The sequence below is a fragment of the Toxorhynchites rutilus genome, chromosome 2 (assembly GCF_029784135.1).
Source record: "Toxorhynchites rutilus septentrionalis strain SRP chromosome 2, ASM2978413v1, whole genome shotgun sequence".
NCBI lineage: Eukaryota > Metazoa > Arthropoda > Insecta > Diptera > Culicidae > Toxorhynchites > Toxorhynchites rutilus.
The window spans coordinates 6,671,575-6,690,484 of record NC_073745.1 but is presented as its reverse complement, the minus strand read 5'-3'; the positions used below and the strand labels follow the sequence as shown (position 1 = coordinate 6,690,484).

The following is an 18,910-nucleotide window of genomic DNA, read 5'->3' as shown; positions in this document are numbered from 1 at the left end:
CTCTGTTACTCCCTCTCTCGTTCGAGCTCGAACGAACGCAGTCGGACGTGATTTAATGACGATTATTTCCACTTCCCAGATAAGCCCACGTGTACGATTGTGCGCCAGGAGGTGAACGACGAGGACGTTCTGATCTGCACGGCGAACGGCAGCCCCAAGGAGTCGGAATTCGAGTGGAGTCTCAAGTACGAAAATGACACGCTGCAGAATCACAAGACGCGCGGGGATGCCTACGAGAGCACTCTGGTGCTCGATAGCGACGTCTCGGCGATGCGTACATACGTGTGTGTGGCGAGCAACAGCGTCGGCGTCGGGACGCCCTGCGAGATCGAGGTGGCAGGTGAGGGAGTTTGATTAATTTCTCAATTCGGGCTGTTGTCTACATTTCCCCCCTTTTCTTCTTTTGCTCCCCCCTTGCCCCAATTTGTAGGATATGTTGCGTGGTGGCTCAAAGGGGACATCCTGACGCCATACATTTTGATAGCTGCCGTTGCCGCCCTGCTGCTGGCAGTGATACTCATTTGCGTTATCATCATTTGCATTTGCCGACGCAAGAGAAGGCAGAACAAATGTAAGTACGCGTAGATTTATGCCCTCTGCACTTGTTAAACACACTCTCCGTCCTTCTGTAGCATCATTCCTTAGATTTAGAGATTGTAGAATCGAGCGACAGGTAGTATAATTAGAATGTTCATTATTTTACATTGTATTCTCTATAGCTGTGATTTACTATTAGAATGGTCATTTCGTGCATTCTCTCGCTGAAGTTTGCAAATAAATCACTATCAAAAAATATTTTCATATTGATGCTTTCGCAGTACTCACTCATTAATAGACAGATTCATCAATATTAACGCTAAATAGACTAACGCGAGAAATGTGAATTTTTGATCGTTTAATAATTCGTCTGTCCTATTCTACCAATCATTCATCAGAGTAGCAAATTCAGATCAATAACTGATTGAAATTATTATTCAACATTTTTAACATTTAGTCTAAATTGTGCTCTCCAAAACTTGCACTAAAATTTTTTTCAACAGGTTTCACATTTTCACTCAATCTAAACTCATTATGCTTCTTTTCTTGTTTTTTCTTACCTCCATATATTTCCGAAAATGAATATAATAACATTCCGTGCCAATATGTTTCGTTTTGCAACATAACTCAAAATTCTCAATGTTTTTGTACGCGTGTGCTGTCTTTGTTCCCGTTTATTGCAAACAAACAATATCGATTTCAAATACAAAAAAAACACCATCATCACACAATACCAACATAAATATGCTATGCAACCACTCAAAACCAAAAAAAAACTAGCCTCCATCCACATCGAGGAGATCGAAGACGCGGAGTTTGCCTTCATGAAGAACCAAAGGTAAGCAAAGTTTTCTTCCGTTTTTTTTTTTTTCGTTTAGAACTGATCGCAATCACGATTGGGAACTAATATAGGCTAAGAAAAATTTATTTAGATTATTGGTTGACAGCATGAGGTGACGTTATGGATAGTAAAAGTTAAATTACTGTACTTTTTTTTTAAATCTGTATGAAATATATTAACTTCGCCATACATTCGAATCCGGATTTAAGTTACCTTATTCGAATTTAGTCACACTTTATTACTTTATTCTGTGGTGTTGTCTGACTTCTTTATATGTATTATATTTGAACTATAACCAAATTTATCTTCACACATAATTTTCGGTATTCTTGGGTCGACTCTTAGGTATATTTTATTTTTCATTATTTCTTACTGTTAAAAATAACTTAACGGTTAGCAAATAAATTTTGAATGTTATCTGTAAAGCTTCACAATCTATCGTGATGAGCTTTCAAGGTGTTTGCCAGAAGCGCAGAGGTATTTGTATGTAATTATTGCAGTGATTTTATCACTGCATCAAATCTAACCAAAATAGAACTAGTATGAAACTAGTATGAATATAATAGGTTGAGTAGCTTTAGTATGTTAATTTATATTATAAATGAGAACGTTTGTTTCTTGATGAGTTCTCTCGGTTACCTTCTCAGGTTTCCCCCAGTTCAAACTTCGCAATTGCGCTTGGATTTCGAAAACAGATACGTGCGAGAAATTATAGAATATATAGCCGGTCTAATTAATGTTACAGGTTTACCTTCATAGGTTACCTAAAGATTTCTGACGCATGTTGAGATATGAGGTTTTCAGAATTTCGTTTTGTTGAGTGCGCAATAGTTCGCGTTTACATAATCACTTACCTCAGTGAATCCTGATTTTTACCCTTTTCCCACTAACAACTATCCCTTCCATGATAATCGCTAGGGAACCAGGCTATCGAGGCGACCCTTCTGGCCTTCGGGCGGCGATTATCATACTAACATTCCTTCCCTTCGTCTGGTGACTGTAAGGACGTGGCCGGCGTCGTTATTGACCATTCAAAGCTCGAATCACCGAAAATTGCACAACGAGAATGATTTGCTAGTCCCAAGCGTCATTCTGTGTGTTCTTTGTGCAATTTGGTTGGTTCAGGTCAATCACGGAGAGCAACTTCGAATTGTACAGTCTACCAATGCTCAAGCTCAAGCTATCTGTAAAGCTTCACAATCTATTGAAAATTGGTCGCTCTGTTAAAAACATTTTTTTTTCAATATCACCTCATACTAATTTTTATGTGATGTGCATCTTCTAAAGATTTAATATTACATGCTGTAACTCCTTTGAGTCGCAAAAAGTTCAGGGATGCGTCTTTTCCACTAATCAACAGCATGTTGATATTTTGGTTTGTTCGGCTAGAGCTCTAAACTGACCTTTGTCATTTTTTCGGCGAGATATCATTGAAGATACTCATTCAATGGTCCAAAATATATATTTTATTAAGGCACATATGGCGTTAGCCTGACGGGGCCGGGAGTTCCATATTTTGACAATTTTTGTCTTACAACTACTTTAGTAATATGTAACCGATTACTCGCGGTTGGCTCGAAGTTAGTATTACAAAGATTCTCATAATTGGGATGATGCAGTCTCCAGTGCTCTGTATGTGTTGCCGACACGAGATACTTCCTATTGGGGTGCAACTGACCATTAATCAGCGACGCCCCCTAGTCTGTACCTCATATCAATCGTGGTGCATCTCTCTTAACTCGAGGGATCCAGGGTAGAATGGTCACTGGGCGGTACAATCTCCAGCTCGTGTAGAGTTGTCATGAGCAGTACAACCTTTGGCTCTTGTTGAATGATCAGTGGCCTGCACAACCTTCGACCTGTGTATCTGTAAAGAGTATGTGTATGTATTGCGCGACTAAGTAAAAGTTTATCGTTCGGATAGGAGGGATATGATACAGGGATACAACGGAGGGAACATCATTAAACGTTGACATCGGCGTTTCTGAGGAACAGGTATAGATGAAGCAGAAGATCAGTATCACGGCTACCTAAGATTTCCCGGACTGGGATATCCGATTGTCTGCCTAGTGCCCTCAATGCTCTGGAAAGCTGAGAGCGGGCAGCATGGAACCGGATACACGACCAGACAACATGCTCGATAAGTTGTCTAAGGACATGAAACTTGACTGAGGAGTCAGTTGGAGTAGATTTTCGAAGTTATCGATCACCAATGGATTCATGATCTTGCAACGGATGAAAAATCTGTAGGATAATTCTGTGAACCGAAGAGTAAGCGGGGATACTCCTGCCAAGACTTCGAGACTCATCGTATGTGTCGAATGCAAACACCCCATGGCGATACGCAAGCAACGATATTGTATCCTCTCCAGCTTGAGAATATGAATCCTGGCAGCTGATCGGAAGCAAAAACTGCCATATTCTAATACTGATAATATCGTTGTTTTGTACGACTGAATGAGGTCTCCTGGATGGGCGCCCCACCATGTTCCGGTTATTGTTTGGAGAAAATTGATTCTTTGCTGGCATTCCTGTTTCAGATACGCAATGTGTTCCTCCCCCAGGTACATTTAGAATCAAAATATACACCCAGGTATTTAAACAACATAGAGTGCCAGATCGTTTTGCCGGATAGGTGAAGCTGGAATTGGGCAGGTTCGTGGTTCCTAGAAAAAACGACCATTTCAGTTTTCTCCGTAGAGAATTCGATACCCAGCTTGAGGGCCCACGTGAACAGATTGTTCATGGTATCTTGCAACGACTTTTGCAGAGCGACGGGATTAGTACCCGTGATGGAAATAACTCCATCGTCTGCAAGTTGTCTCAGCGTGCAGTCTCTAGTTAGACAATTATCCATATCATTGACGTAAAAACTAAACAAGAGGGGGCTTAGGTAGGAGCCTTGCGGTAGGCCCATAAAACTGTAACGAGAAGATTTCTGCCATGATAGAAAATCATGTGCTTTTCTGACAGTAGATTGTACAAGGAATTATTCAAAGTTGGTGAAAGTCCACGATTATGAAGCTTCTCTGAGAGAATTTTCATGGAAACTGAATCGAATGCCCCTTTGATATCAAGAAAAATAGAAGCCATTTGTTCTTTAAGAGCAAATGCAATTTGAATTTCAGAAGATATCAGCGCGAGACAACCATTTGTCCCTTTACCACGGCGGAACCCAGATTGCGTATTTGACAGCAAATTGTTCATTTCAACCCACTTGTCCAAACGAAGTAGAATCATTTCCTCTAACAATTTACGGATACAGGATAACATTGCAATCGGCCTATACGAATTGTGATTGGAAGCCGGCTTGTTGGGTTTTCGTATGGCTATCACTCTCACTTGTCTCCAGTCATGTGGGACAATATTCAGCTCCAGAAACATGTTGAACAAGTTCAGCAAACGCTGTTTTGCCAAGTCGGAAAGATTCTTCAACACGTTGAATTTAATCTTGTCCGACCCCGGAGCTGAATTGTTACATGAGAGGAGGGCAATTGAGAATTCTACCATCGAAAAATTCTCATAATCGCATTGGAGCGGAATATCGCGTACGACGCTTTGTGCAGGAACAGAATCGGGACAAACCTTCCTTGCAAATTTGAAAATCCAACGGACAGAATATTCCTCACTTTCGTTTGTATAGTTCCAGCCACGCATTTTCCTAGCTGTATTCCAAAGAGTGCTCATAGCGGTCTCCCTTGACAAACAATTGACGAACTTCCGCCAATATCCACGCTGTTTTGCTTTAATCAAACCTTTTAGTTTGGCTTCCAGAGGTTGATACTTTCGAAACCAATCCACTAATCCAGTTTTTTTGAAAGGGGATGATTTTTCAAGGTAGACCTTTGAACACTCCTTGTCCCACCAAAGTGATGGAGGACGACGTCGGAAAGTGGTAGCAGGAACACGTTTCTTTTGAGCTTGAAGTGCGCTTTCGTAAATCAAACTCGATATAAAGTTATACTCTTCGAGTGGAGGAAGTTCATGCATTGAAACAATTGCTTCAGATATTATTTCCGCAAATGTTCTCCAGTCAATATTCTTCGTGAGTTCATACGAAATATTGACTGACTCACGAGAGCTTGATTCATTAGCGATCGATAAAATTATTGGTAGGTGATCACTACCGTGGGGATCTTGGATTACCTTCCACGTGCAATCCAGGGATAATGAAGAAGAGCAGAGAGATATGTCTAGCATGCTTGCCCGTGCAGGAGGGTTGGCTATCCTAGTTGCTTTCCCAGTATTCAAAATTGTCTATTTGGAGTTGTCGCACAGATCATAAATCAAAGTGGCACGGTTGTCATCGTAGAGTGAACCCCATGCTGTTCCATGGGAGTTGAGGTCACCTAAGATTAGCCGCGGCTCCGGCAATGCCTCGATGATATCAAAAAACTGATGGCGACCTACCATAGTTCTGGGAGGAATATATATCGAGGCAATGCAGAGGTCTTCGCCATTGATTTGTATCTGGCAAGCGACAATTCCAATGCCTGTCATCGATGGGAGAGTGACTCTATAGAAGGAGTGACATTTTTTGATCCCCAATAGAACGCCACCAAACGAGTCATTTTGATCGAGGCGAATAATGTTGAAATTGTGAAAATTCTGCTCGTCGGCTGAAGAAAGCCATGTTTCACAAAGGGAAATTCCATCACAGTTAGAATTGTGAATTAAAAATTTAAATTGATCTAGTTTAGGGATGGGGCTTCTGCAATTCCACTGTATTACAGTGGTCAAATCCTTGACCTCTTGCACTGAATCAGGCATCGAGGGAAACGAACACTGCTAAAAAGACACATTTTTCTTTCAAGAATGTTCTCACCACTGGAAGCAAACATAATACTATGCTTTTAAGAAAGTCATTAATATTCAAAGCATTCAAAATGTTGTCCACGAAGTCAGAAAGCGCAAACAAACCAAGTTGTGACTGTTGCTTAGACCGCAAAAAAGAAACAGACGTGTTGGGTGTTGTTCCGAAAGGTGCTGAGGACCCCTGGTTAGTAGAAGAACCGTGTAAACCAGGAGGTACTTGCTTCGGCCTATTTTCAGCACGTTCGGTTCGAAGTTTCAATCCAACTTGGGAAATTTCGGACTTCTTACTGGGGAGTGATGGAAAAGTAGTAATTTTCCTTTTCCTGATGGCACCCTGCGATGTACCAGAACTTCCCGCATTGGGAGCGTCAGCGACAGGTTCGTCGTTCTGCATGAGGGAGTAAGGATTGTTCTGCGTCGTTGGCACGGAATTCTTAAGGATTTCTGCATAAGTCCGTTTTGAAAACTCCTTCAAGGAACGCATGATTTTTCCCCTCGTCGTATGTACACCCAAAATAAATAATTAGCACACTTTTAGGCATCCCAAAAAGTGACATTAAATGAGCTTAAACATGTTATTAGAAGAGCTATAAGAGAGAGACGAGTTTGTGTATAACATGTATGACAGAGCATCCAAAACTATGGGAAACATTCAAATTTACGCATACATCATAGTTTTATAATGTAGGGTAATATTCGCGTGCATTGGTATGTGTGATCAGGTAACATAGGATGGAAATATCTGTAGGACGACTTTAGATGGACAGTTTGATTTAATGGCTGATGTGATTATATGATGTGCAAAAACAAGGAAATTATAGCGCACGAAACGATAAACAGTGGGTTTTTTTTATACAACTATTTTCATAGTTATATTTTGAAAGAACAAAGAACGAGTCTCAGCGAGTGACAGCGGTGGCAATGGTACTGTAAATTTCAATTAATTCCTTCCTTAATTCCTAAGTTCCTTTATCACTACTGTCACATATTCAGCGCAGCATTACAACAGCTACTACGCGTGCAGGTTGCACTCACGCACATATATGCAATTGACAACATTGATACCCATACATGTACAATTCCATGCTGACACTAAATGAAAGTTCAACTAATGCACATGAGAAGTCTGCTCCATACATACAAGAATTTCACTCTCTCAAAACGATTATATCTGGGATCCTTTTTTCTGCGCATTTGCCGCCTTAAGGCAGGAAAACGCAGGTTTTGTGCTAAGGATGACTTATTTTCTATCACTGCTAGTTTGGGTGTACGCCGGGCATTGAGAAAGATCATGGGGAGCCCCGTCGCAATGAAGACACTTGCGCTCTTTTGCGCAAGAACTCCCATCATGACTCTCTCCACAATCTGCGCAACGCATTTTGTTGCAACAGTAGACGGCCGTGTGACCAAGTTACTTGCAGTTGTTGCAACTCATTACCCGGGGTACAAACAATCGAACAGGTAAACGAAACGCACCTATCGAAACGAAGTTTGGAAGGGCGGAGTCCTCAAAGGGTACTCGAAAAGAATTTGTCAAACTGAGAACTCTCTTATCATTTATAATAGATACGGATTTCAGTTGCTCGCATGCAAGAATCTTCTTAGTTTTATGCGAAGAGTTCTTGAAGCGACCGACTCCATCCTTGAGTACATCATTTCGAGTCAAACCCTTTTCAGTGATTACGCCGTAGATTTTTACGTTACGACAGGGCACGTATACGCGATACTCAATCGCAAAGAGATCGCAACGCGTTACATCATTTGCTTGAGTCCGGCTGGAGATGACAACTCCTAATTTGTCTGGCCCCATCCGAGTAATCTAGGTAACCTCGGAGAAATTTTCTGTCAGTTCTTTAGAGATGCGAATAACATTGAGGGGTTTGGATTTTCGTCTAAAGTATACAATGAATGGGCCTTTGGAGCCCTCAGGGTAGACTTTTTGACGAAAATCCAGTTTTTCTTCATCCTCCTCATCATCAGAAATTACGTTTTCTATTTTTTTTCTTCTTTCTTGTAATTTCTACTTCACCTTCCTGTTCTTCAAGGGGTTCCGTATCAGAGATATACAATGGCATCGTTGCGGGATCCTCCCCGCCTTCAGCCGTAGCAATAAATTCCGACAACTGTTCGATATGAACAAAATATATTGGTAACAAAAAAAATAAAATAAAAAATAAGATATTAGAGAACTGTATCTCTACAGAATACGGCCGTTCTTCTTGTAAAGATAGTATCGGTTTCGGTGACTTCCCCTATTAAAAACTATATTGTATTTATTCTATCTGAAATTTAGTCTAAGGTAGACTAATAATGATGAAACTATATTGGAATAGCGAAAACTGCATGGTTTATATAATAAAGCTAAAAACTGTCGTGAATATGGCTACGATTAACACATTCGGTTAGAACATGGTGGTAGAATGAATTAGATGGTGCAGGAAAGTACAGTCCACAATCTTCGCGAAAACCTACTAAAAAGGCTCCTTGGGTCATTCTCTGAACATTCCCCGACAGGTCCCCAAAAGTGGAGCCCGACGCGTCAGAAAATATTCAACAGTACGACAAGACTGTGCGATGGCGAATTCGCCGGTTCTTCGAGAAGCGAAACAGTATCGATCTGTTGAAGCTGTCCACACAGAATGGTATTACTGAAAACTTTTTTTGTTCTGTTCCCGAATTTGCCTAATGATGCTGTATGATTTTTTGTTTCGTTTTTTATTTTTATTTTTTTTCACAATTCACCATTAACCGCCTGCTTTCGTTGTGCCCTGGTTTAATAGTTATTACTTATGTTAAAAAGCCGCAAGTTGCGTCCACGCCCACCACCAAAGAACCCCAGCAAACAGGCGATGATAGAAATGAGAATGTACCGTCAACTAGTGCAGATGTAGTAGGTATGCCTGCCCCGTGCAATCCTTATTTGTTTCAGTTCGAATTAGACGTGAATGTCGAACCCTTGATCTACGTATTCGCTAGGAGCCAGCAGTTATTCGATAACCAATGTTTTAATGCTGTTCTTTCGTTCCTATTTTTGCAGTTACTGGAGAATCTTCCACTGCTGGAGGATCCCAAATCGAACCAGGAGAATATGAGAATCTTCCCTTCCACGGTCTTCAAACTCCTCCTAAGAAGGTTAGTTGAGAAAATCTCTTGATGTTTGCTTTCGGATTGTTTTTTTATTGTCTGTGTCTGCATCTGCGTTAATGTGTTTCAGCCCATACTAGCAAAGAACCTTGCACCGGCCGTTAAATGTCCTAACAAATCGATAACCCCCTCGTGTTTCCCGACTCATCCGTACAACTACATAAGCTATCAACAGCGTGACATCAACAGTACCAACAAGCAATCAAACTCAGGCCTATCATCCTATAACACAAGCCAGTCAACCATGCTAACTAACCAAAGCAATATGTCCTCGCTGTCAAACAGCCAGGAGTCATCCGGTAACACTAATTCCTATCTAAGCAAAACCGCTGAGCGGAGGAAAGCGCCTCAGATGCTAGACAACAGTGATGCCCTCTCGACGCACAGTTTCTCATCGGGTAAGCTAAAGCGGCCACCAGGTCCTATCGGGAGCAGCGGAGAGAACAAAAAACTGATCGATCTGGAAACGGTAACCCCGTTGTACGAGAACCTAACCGACTCGATCCAGATCCACGAGTCACCCATTGGGAACGGCGGAAATGGCGGTATTGGAGCCAAGTTTGCCATCGATGATGGTCAGGAGCGGTACCGGATTAGCCTCCGGAAGCCCCGGAGGGCGAACAGCCGCTCGAACAGCGCCGTTTCGAACAGTTATTACGATTGTATCAAACCAATTCCGGCGCCCCGCCATCGGAAGTACGCTTCCACCAACTCGCTGCTCTCCAAGAACATCCAAATGTACAGCAATCGGCTGGATCCGATCTACATGAATCTGCCCGTTAGCTCCGGCTATGAGACGGATCCCCGAGCGAACGAGGAACGCAACTCGGGCAGTGAGGTGAGTAGTTTTTGTGGCTTTGTCGCCTGAGGGGGAAGCTGATAAGTGTTATTTTTTTATTTGAAACTCATTCATCAGTTTTTTTTGGACACAAAATGCGCTTTTAAGATTTGACGTCCTGATCTGTTTCACTGTAATTATACTATGGAGAATTCCTGAGATCAATAACCAGATTCCATTTTGCCCAGCTAGAACATTTGAAGGTATACTCATACTATACCGATGAGTTAATCTCTCGTGTTCTTCAACCATTTTCTTAATAGCGCAATTCCAAATAAAATCGAACTAAAAATGCAGATTTTAAAAACTTGTATTTTTGATTCGAATGAAACTTTGTATTCTATTTGAGTTGGAGGAAGTATGAGTTTTCCACAGCATTTGGGAATTTTTTGACTCAAGTGTAACTTTTGAATAGGGCGTATTTAGTAGAAGAAATCTTTGATAATTTATATCTCAAAAACTATGAGTCATATCGAAATAGCGTCTTAGAAAGAGCTATGGAGTATTGATGTAAAAACGTGAAAAAAATATACACTGAGAAAAAAAATTAGTAATCTTTTTTATTTCCAAAAAAAAAACTTTAATTTAAAATACATATTTTTAATTTCTTTTTAATTTTATCATATAAAATAGAAGTCATGTAGAAAATTTTAAAAAATGACTAGCGGATGGTAAAACTATTTTTGACGAACTTTGTGGAACATCTAATTTTTATGAATTTTCGGAACTTTGAATTTTTGTATGCTAACAATCATTTTGGCCACAAATTATGAATCCTGATGTGATTAAAAAAAAAGAAAGCTCATTATCAAACTCCTTCTAAATGCAGCCATTCTCGAGATATTTAAAAAAATATTTCTAATTTATTGTCTTTTTTAAAGTAAACAGGCTTATTTAATAAAGGGTGTGTCACATCAAATTGCATCACGGAAAAAACGCTGTAGAAATTCGCCCAGTAGACCGATCCTTTTGAAAATTTTAGACAGTAAAAAAAAAACTATTAAACAACTTTTGGCATTTTCTTTTTATTCATACTTCGAGCCCAAGCCCGTATGCTCGCACCTTCCTATTTACCCCGTCCATAAGGTTCTGTACAACGTCAGGTTGTAGTTTTTTTTGAACAGAAAACCATTTTCTCTTGAAGTCCGCCTCCGATTTGACAACTTTTGGGTTCTTCCGGAGGGCCTGCTTCATAATCGCCCAATATTTCTCTATTGGGCGAAGCTCCGGCGCGTTGGGCGGGTTCATTTCCTTTGGCACGAATGTGACCCCGTTGGCTTCGTACCACTCCAACACGTCCTTTGAATAGTGGCACGAAGCGAGATTCGGCCAGAAGATGGTCGGGCCCTCGTGCTGCTTCAATAGTGGTAGTAAGCGCTTCTGTAGGCACTCCTTAAGGTAAACCTGCCCGTTTACCGTGCCGGTCATCACGAAGGGGGCGCTCCGCTTTTCGCAAGAGCAGATCGCTTGCCACACCATGTACTTTTTGGCAAACTTGGATAGTTTCTGCATGCGAATCTCCTCCGGAACGCTGAATTTGTTCTCTGCGGAGAAGAACAACAGGCCCGGCAGCTGACGAAAGTCCGCTTTGACGTAGGTTTCGTCGTTCATTACTAGGCAATGCGGCTTCGTCAGCATTTCGGTGTACAGCTTCCGGGCTCGCGTCTTCCCCACCATATTTTGCCTTTCGTCGCGGTTAGGAGCCTTCTGAACCTTGTATGTACGCAGGCCCTGCCGCTGCTTGGTCCGCTGGACGAATGAACTTGACAAATTCAGCTTATTGGCGACATCCCGGACCGAACTTCTCGGATCACGTCTAAACTGCTTAACTACGCGTTTGTGATCTTTTTCACTGACGGAGCATCCATTTTTGCCGTTCTTCACCTTCCGGTCGATGGTTAGGTTCTCGAAGTATCGTTTTAGTACTCTGCTGACCGTGGATTGGACGATTCCCAGCATCTTACCGATGTCCCGATGTAACAAATCCGGATTCTCGAAATGAGTGCACAGGATTAATTCACGACGCTCTTTTTCGTTGTCTCTTTTTCGTTCGACGACATTTTTCCAAATTTACGAAATATTGACAGTGAAGCATGGCCAACGTGATCTATACACTTTTATCTGATTATAAGCGAGAGCTGAAGATATAATTCCTAAAAATTAAATTTCTACAGCGTTTTTTCCGTGATGCAATTTGATGTGACACACCCTTTATGTATGTCGTGTTATACCGCCATGTTCATGAAATTTTATGAATTTGCATATAATTTTCAACAGCTTTTCCAACTACATAATTATGGTGAAAATATATGTTTAGGAGTCACATTGAAAAACATAATGATGTTTTTGAAAAAGCTGTTGAAAATTATAAGAAAATCCATAAAATTTCATTAACATGGCGGTATAACACGACAAACATATCAAAAAAGCCTATTTACTTTAAAAAGACAATAAATTATAAATATTTTTTTTAATATCTTGAGAATGGCTGCGTTTAGAAGGAGAATGACAAAGAGCTGTTTTGTTTCAAATCACATCAGGATTCATAATTTGTGGCTAAAAATGAATGTTATCCTACAAAAATTCGACGTTTCGAAAATTCATAAAAAACCGATGTTCCACAAAGTTTGTAAAAAATAGTTTCACCATCTTGGACTATTTTTTTTAAATTTTCTACATGACTTCTATTTTATATGAAAAAAAATGAAAAAAACATGTTTTAGGTATTCCAAATAAAAGTTTTTTTTTTGTAAATAAAAAAAGAGTACCCATTTTTTCTCAGTGTATATTTTTTCAGTGAGGAAACGGATAATAGTTTGGCCAGATACCGGATATCCGGCAAACTTCGAGGCCGGATAGCCGAATATTCGGCTCTTCTTTTGCGAATAGGAAACTGGAAGAAAATTCATGTGTGAATTTTGAAGCAAATATAGGATAACATTTTAGGGAGTAATGAACACAATTTTGCATAAAAATAATGAACTATGATTAAAGTTTCAGTATAGAATGAAAATCCTTTAATATAACTTCATGTTTTCTGCAAGAAATATTTTGTTTACTGTTTTTTTTTACGTAAAACTACGTCTTTCATTAAGGGTGCCAAATCAGAAAACAGGTTACGTTTTTATGAAATAAAGTTAACGTTAATAACTATTTTTGCCGTGAACGGATTCTGGCGATTTACATTCCAAACGAATCGGAAATTCTAAGCAGCACCCCTAATTTGTAAGGTTTGCTAGAATTCATTTTTCAGCCCCTTGCAGTAGTGTTTATAGTGAAAAACTGTTCTCTGAAGCTTGACCTGGTGTACGAAGCGAAGCGTAATCGGTCGGTTAAAAATATCATAATAAAAGTAATAGCGTTAAAGAAATAATGTTATGAATTCATATTAATTTAATTTTCAAAAAATATAATTTTTCCTTGTGTTGATGAGAAATTATTGATTTTTTTTCCTTATAGCCGGTATCCGGCCGGATAGCAAATATTGGCCGGATACCGGATAGTTTTTTTCACAACAATACTCTATAACTCTTTTTAAGACACTATTTCGGTACGACTCATAGTTTTTGAGATATAAATTATCAAAGATTTCTCTTACTAAAATCGATACGCCCCGATACGCTTACTAAGTTACACTTGAGTCAAAAATTCCCAAACGCTGTGGAAAACTAATATTTCCTCCAACCCAAACCGAATTCAAACTTTCATTCGAATCAATAATACTCATGTTTTGTCATTTGTCGATTCCATTTGGAATTGCCCAATAGTCATGTAATCAACAGATTATGATTGGCAATCTTAGGAGCGAATCGAAAACATAAAAAAATACTTGATAGATCTAAATCTATTTCGATACAGCTTTGGCGCTCGTCAGCTTTCGCCGCAGCAACTCAAACGATTGTAACTAACGAAGCTTTCCGATTAACCCAGTGTCCCTCCGCGTACGACAACCAGTACTTCGAGATCACCCAGCACCAGACGCGTATCCTGATTCCGAAAGAGCTCTTTCCCGTAGATAGAAGCAACCAAGCCAAGATAAATCAATTACTGAAGAAGAATCTCATCTCATCCAATCGCCGTCACATTAAACTGCCTTTACAAAAACATCATAGCTTTAATTTCCAATCCTCCCAAACTGTGGAAGCGACGGTTCGCGATCTGAAGATCAAATCTCACTCGATCAGTTCGAAAACGCTAAGAGATTACCGCAGCGGCGGTAGCAATACTAACACTATTAATAATAACAGCGGAAGCATCATCAACAGCAATGTCAACAGCAGTAGCACCAATAGCAGCAATAACATTAACAACAACAACAACAACAACAACAACAATAGCAACAGCAGCAGCAGCAGCAATTTTATCAGTAGCAATAGCAACAACGGCAAGTTCCCGATTAGTTCCACCAATCCGTTCCATAGCAATAGCAACAGTCTCACTGGGGGCAGCAGTAGTCGACGCTCGTTTGCGGCGGCCCGTCAGCAAACGACCCAGGCCACCGCAACCCTCGCAACGGTACGCCAGCATCACGGTCACTCCCAGAGCGAGGATGAAAGCAGTAGCGATCAGGAGAGCAATTATCGTAAGCAGCAGCTGCAGCAGCAGCAGCAGCAACAGCATCAACACCATCATCATCAGCAACAGCAATTGAAACAACATTCCAGCAACTTAGTAGGAGGACCCATGACCATGAATTCCGCCACAACCGCCACGGTCTACAAGTACGAAACCAACTCGATAGCCTTCAAACCTATCACTCCTGTGCCAACGAGTACTCCAGCAATAACTAACTCTAAATCATCGGTTAATAATATGTGTAAAGATAAATTTGCAATTAAATAATAATAAATGCAGAAACTCTCTCACACACACACACTCATACACACAAAACAGGATCTGTACGGAATAGTATGTAACTGACAAACAACTGACTTCATTTGCTTGTTGTGTTCGATTTAACATTTACTAACAATGATGACCACCCTGGAGAAAGGTAAGTGGATTAACTCCTCTCGACTAGCCGCCTTTGCTTCATCAACATTATTTTCGCGACGAACAAAAAATTTGGAACATTTGCCTAGTGCCAGTGTGCCTATTCTAATCGATCTATTGCATGCTTCACCTCTACCACAAATTTCATTCGTGTGGACATTGCTTTATTAGTTGTTATTTTTATTTTTTCATTGTTATCATCTTCAAACTTACTCAAGAAACAAGTCTACTGGCGATTTAGGTTTGATTGAAGCTACTTCCACAAGATGTTTGATTTCACATGTTTTTTTTCTATTGGTCGAATAAGTACGGTCCATTAATTAATTCGAGCAAACTTACAAGTTGTCGGCAGAAAAGTAATGTTATAATATGTAATTAGAAAAAAAAACATTAAATTTCAAAATATGCCATCAATATTTTTATCCTGCGTTGTAATGGATCTTTTTATGGAGATAAAGTTGGCAACACTTCTCAATGAGTGTGCCATTTTGACAGTCACTTGTGTTGTTTTCAGTTTGATTTCTCATTTCATCATGAGTAGACTGACAACGCCTGCTAATAGTGCCTTCCTTCACAAAAAAACAAGTTCTAGTTCAAGAAATTCATTTTGTTGGTGGAATGAATACACCCAAAAAATTAAAACTATGAATTAAATTTATCTTTTTCGCATTAACGCATTAACATTAATACATTTTCTGGAATGATGGAACACAAAAGTTGGTTGAATCACGACATTCAAAGATTTACTAATTCTGTCACTTCTTCTAAATATGAGAAGCGAAGCCAGTTGTGAAAATATGTCTTCACTTTGAGAAGAAGACAAACACTTTTGAAAATAATCAATCGGGTATTTTTTCTTTTATTTATTTATTTTGGGCAAAAGAGCCTTAAAATATTGTTCATCCAAAATATAGCTTTATCACTTGAACGTTCATCATGACGGAACATGAGAAGCAATGTCTATTAACTTATTGAACGTTTTATTTCGAAAATGTTCTATATTAATTTATTTTCGTTAACAGTTGTACAATAAGTAATATCGTATTTTTGCATGTTTATTTCAACAAATTTCAAAACATCTAAATTTGATTATTGAAATGCAATTTCTGAAATGATTATAATTATTTCCATATCAATCGAATCGAAACTGTTTGATATGTTATACAGACTATACATACCCTAATCTGTAAATCCGCAATTGAACCATTTGAAGAACTGGGAGGCCTTCACATTTTTCCTTATATTTCTTGTGTGGTTACCCGCACTGCCAATGCAAGACACAGTTTTCACATACCTCGTATCCGCAATATGTATTTTTGAAGTCGAATGGACTTTTAATTTGAATAAAATAAACGTAAGAAAGATATGTGTTACTCTCACTCCAGCCAGCGAGCAGATAACAGACGCAAATATAAGCTCTGCCTGATCCACATCGGTTTTCATACTACCAGGTAGAAAGTGTTTGTGTATTCTTGTGACACACGTACTCATTGCTGTTTTCATGCTTTATCAAAGGTAGATGATGGTATGGTGGAACAAATATATAATCTCAGGGCCGCAATGTGTATCAGCTACATAAAAGACCGCCGCGATAGTTATTGATTTCAGATATCCTAGAACGTTATAGTCACTGCAGCGCCCGGGTTAAGAAAAACGAAACAAACTGTGACAAATGGTCAGGTTACGTATTGCTCTCGCGAGTGCAAGAATGAATCATGAATCAACAATCTCTAACTATAAAAAAAACTAAAACTTCAATGCAAGAGCTTGTTCCGTAGTCCTACGTCAAAAATGCGATCGCGTCCCAAACAATACCTTCTATAATCTTGCGTTATTTCTTACTTGCGTTATTTCATAATCATTTTTCAGTTAATATTGCTATGCCAAGTCACAACCCTTAATTGAATTTGATGCATTTGATGAATCATGATGCCTATTCCTACCATAGTGGGTCAAGTGACCTTTTATGAATAGTTAGTGAACAATAACTCGATTTAAATACGAGGGTCATTCAAAAAATAAGTTTTAGTGCCTCATAAATCACGGAAATATAAAGTTAGGACAAAAAACAAGGTGATTTTTGTAATCTACGTTTTATTTTCTATTTTTCTACATAATCGCCGTAAATTCGAGTCATTTTGCATAGCATAGTATAGTTTAGTTTAGCACGAGTTTTTCTATTCCGAGCGCGAAGTGCGAAGCGTCCAACTTTTTGAGGTACGATGTAACTGCGTCACGAATTTCTTCTGTGTTATCAAATCGTTGACCGCCGAATGCCTCGCCTCGTATTTTAAACATGAAGTAGAAATGTGACCATTTCAATTTTTTTATCACTACATGAGAGTAAATGGATCGATTTTATGATGAATATATGTCACATTTTATTATTTATTTTTTAACCCCGAAAAACTCAAAAATAACAAACCAGGACGAGTTGTATACTCAATTTTGCGATTGACTGTAGTTATGAGATATGGGAGTGCGTTTTATCACCTGAAAATCCATTTCTGCCTTCGAACAATGATCAATTTCATTCGTCTCCGTGAAGTCGAGGCCGCCGGGTGTATTTTCTCCCGTCTGGTGATACCGTTATCTTGTGATACTGTTGTGATACCGTTACTTTCGCTGCTGGTGAAATAATTGTTTCACCCAAACGGGATTTTTGGACTGCAATAGTGTGAATCAAACAAAGCGGAAGGAAGAAGACCTGCATCGCGGGCGCTGTGTGCTGGCGTGTTTATCGCCATATCATCGTCATCGAAATCATCATCGCACTGTGGAGCCATACACCGTTGCAGCTGTGCTGTACGATCGACACGCGGTTCGCTGGGAACCGTTCTAATTCAACCGCACGGGTGTGCGATATAAGTATATTTTTTATTAGATTAAGGTTTTTAGTTTAAGAAATAATCAGAAAAAAAGATTGAGAAATCACTGAAAAACTGTACATCTGCCACTTTATATGGCAGAATGCGGAGAACCCGTTGACATGGAGATTGAATCCACTGTCTATCCCTCCACATCTACGGGAGGTGGGAAGTCGCTTAAACGCGTTCCCCCTTCAGAAGAAGTCTTTTCGGGGGAGGAATTAACCCACCTAAACAAGCCCCCCTCAAGAAAATTTGCAAACCTCTCCTCTTCACCCCCTCAATCTCCTGCTCCCGTTCCTCCTCTCGCTCCCGTTCTCGCTCTCCCTCTCGCTCCCACTCCCGTTCTCGCTCCCCCTCACGCTCCCGCTAACGCTGAACTCCCGATCACGCCACCCAACCCTGCTGTTTCCGCTTCCGCTCAACAATCGACCCCGCTTTCCTCTCCTGTTGTGTCTCCACCCCGTGTCAAGGTTTATCCAGAAAATGCAACTGGAACTGGCCCATGGGTTGTTTTCTTCCGACCTAAACCTAAAGGAAAATCTCTGAATGTCATTCAGATCATGAAAGATTTGACAAAAAATTATTCCTCCGTGGTCGAAATTTCCAAGGTTCGCCCGAACAAACTGCGTGTTGTCGTGGCTGATCGGAAGCAAGCTAACGCTATTGTTGTCGACAAGCGGTTCATTTTAGAATATCGCGCATACGTGCCCTGCCATAACGTAGAAATTGCGGGAGTGATTACAGAAACGGGTCTGACGTGTGAATTTATTAAAAAAGGAAATGGAAAGTTCAAGAAGCTCCCCTCGATGGAAGTCGAGATCTTGGACTGTCGCCAATTAGGCAAAGTCTCCCAGGAAGGGGGAGAAACTAAAT

At 40.0% G+C, this 18,910-nt stretch overlaps 1 protein-coding gene across 9 annotated transcripts in view; it reads left to right on the top strand.

Moving 5' to 3' along the window:
• The window catches only part of LOC129764458 (hemicentin-1), a 304,717-nt gene extending 289,611 nt beyond the window's left edge, over positions 1–15,106 (top strand). For 7 of the 9 annotated variants that reach the window (XM_055763545.1, XM_055763542.1, XM_055763543.1 and 4 more), the window contains exons 13-20: positions 80–340; positions 431–571; positions 1,318–1,375; positions 8,708–8,835; positions 8,974–9,087; positions 9,231–9,325; positions 9,408–10,175; positions 14,034–15,106. In XM_055763545.1, the coding sequence (XP_055619520.1) occupies positions 80–340; positions 431–571; positions 1,318–1,375; positions 8,708–8,835; positions 8,974–9,087; positions 9,231–9,325; positions 9,408–10,175; positions 14,034–15,017 (2,549 nt within the window). In that variant the 3' untranslated portion in view covers positions 15,018–15,106. The remainder of the gene's footprint in view (positions 1–79; positions 341–430; positions 572–1,317; positions 1,376–8,707; positions 8,836–8,973; positions 9,088–9,230; positions 9,326–9,407; positions 10,176–14,033) is intronic. The other 2 variants (XM_055763549.1, XM_055763550.1) reach the window with 2 other exon arrangements.
• The last annotated feature ends 3,804 nt before the right edge of the window (positions 15,107–18,910 follow it).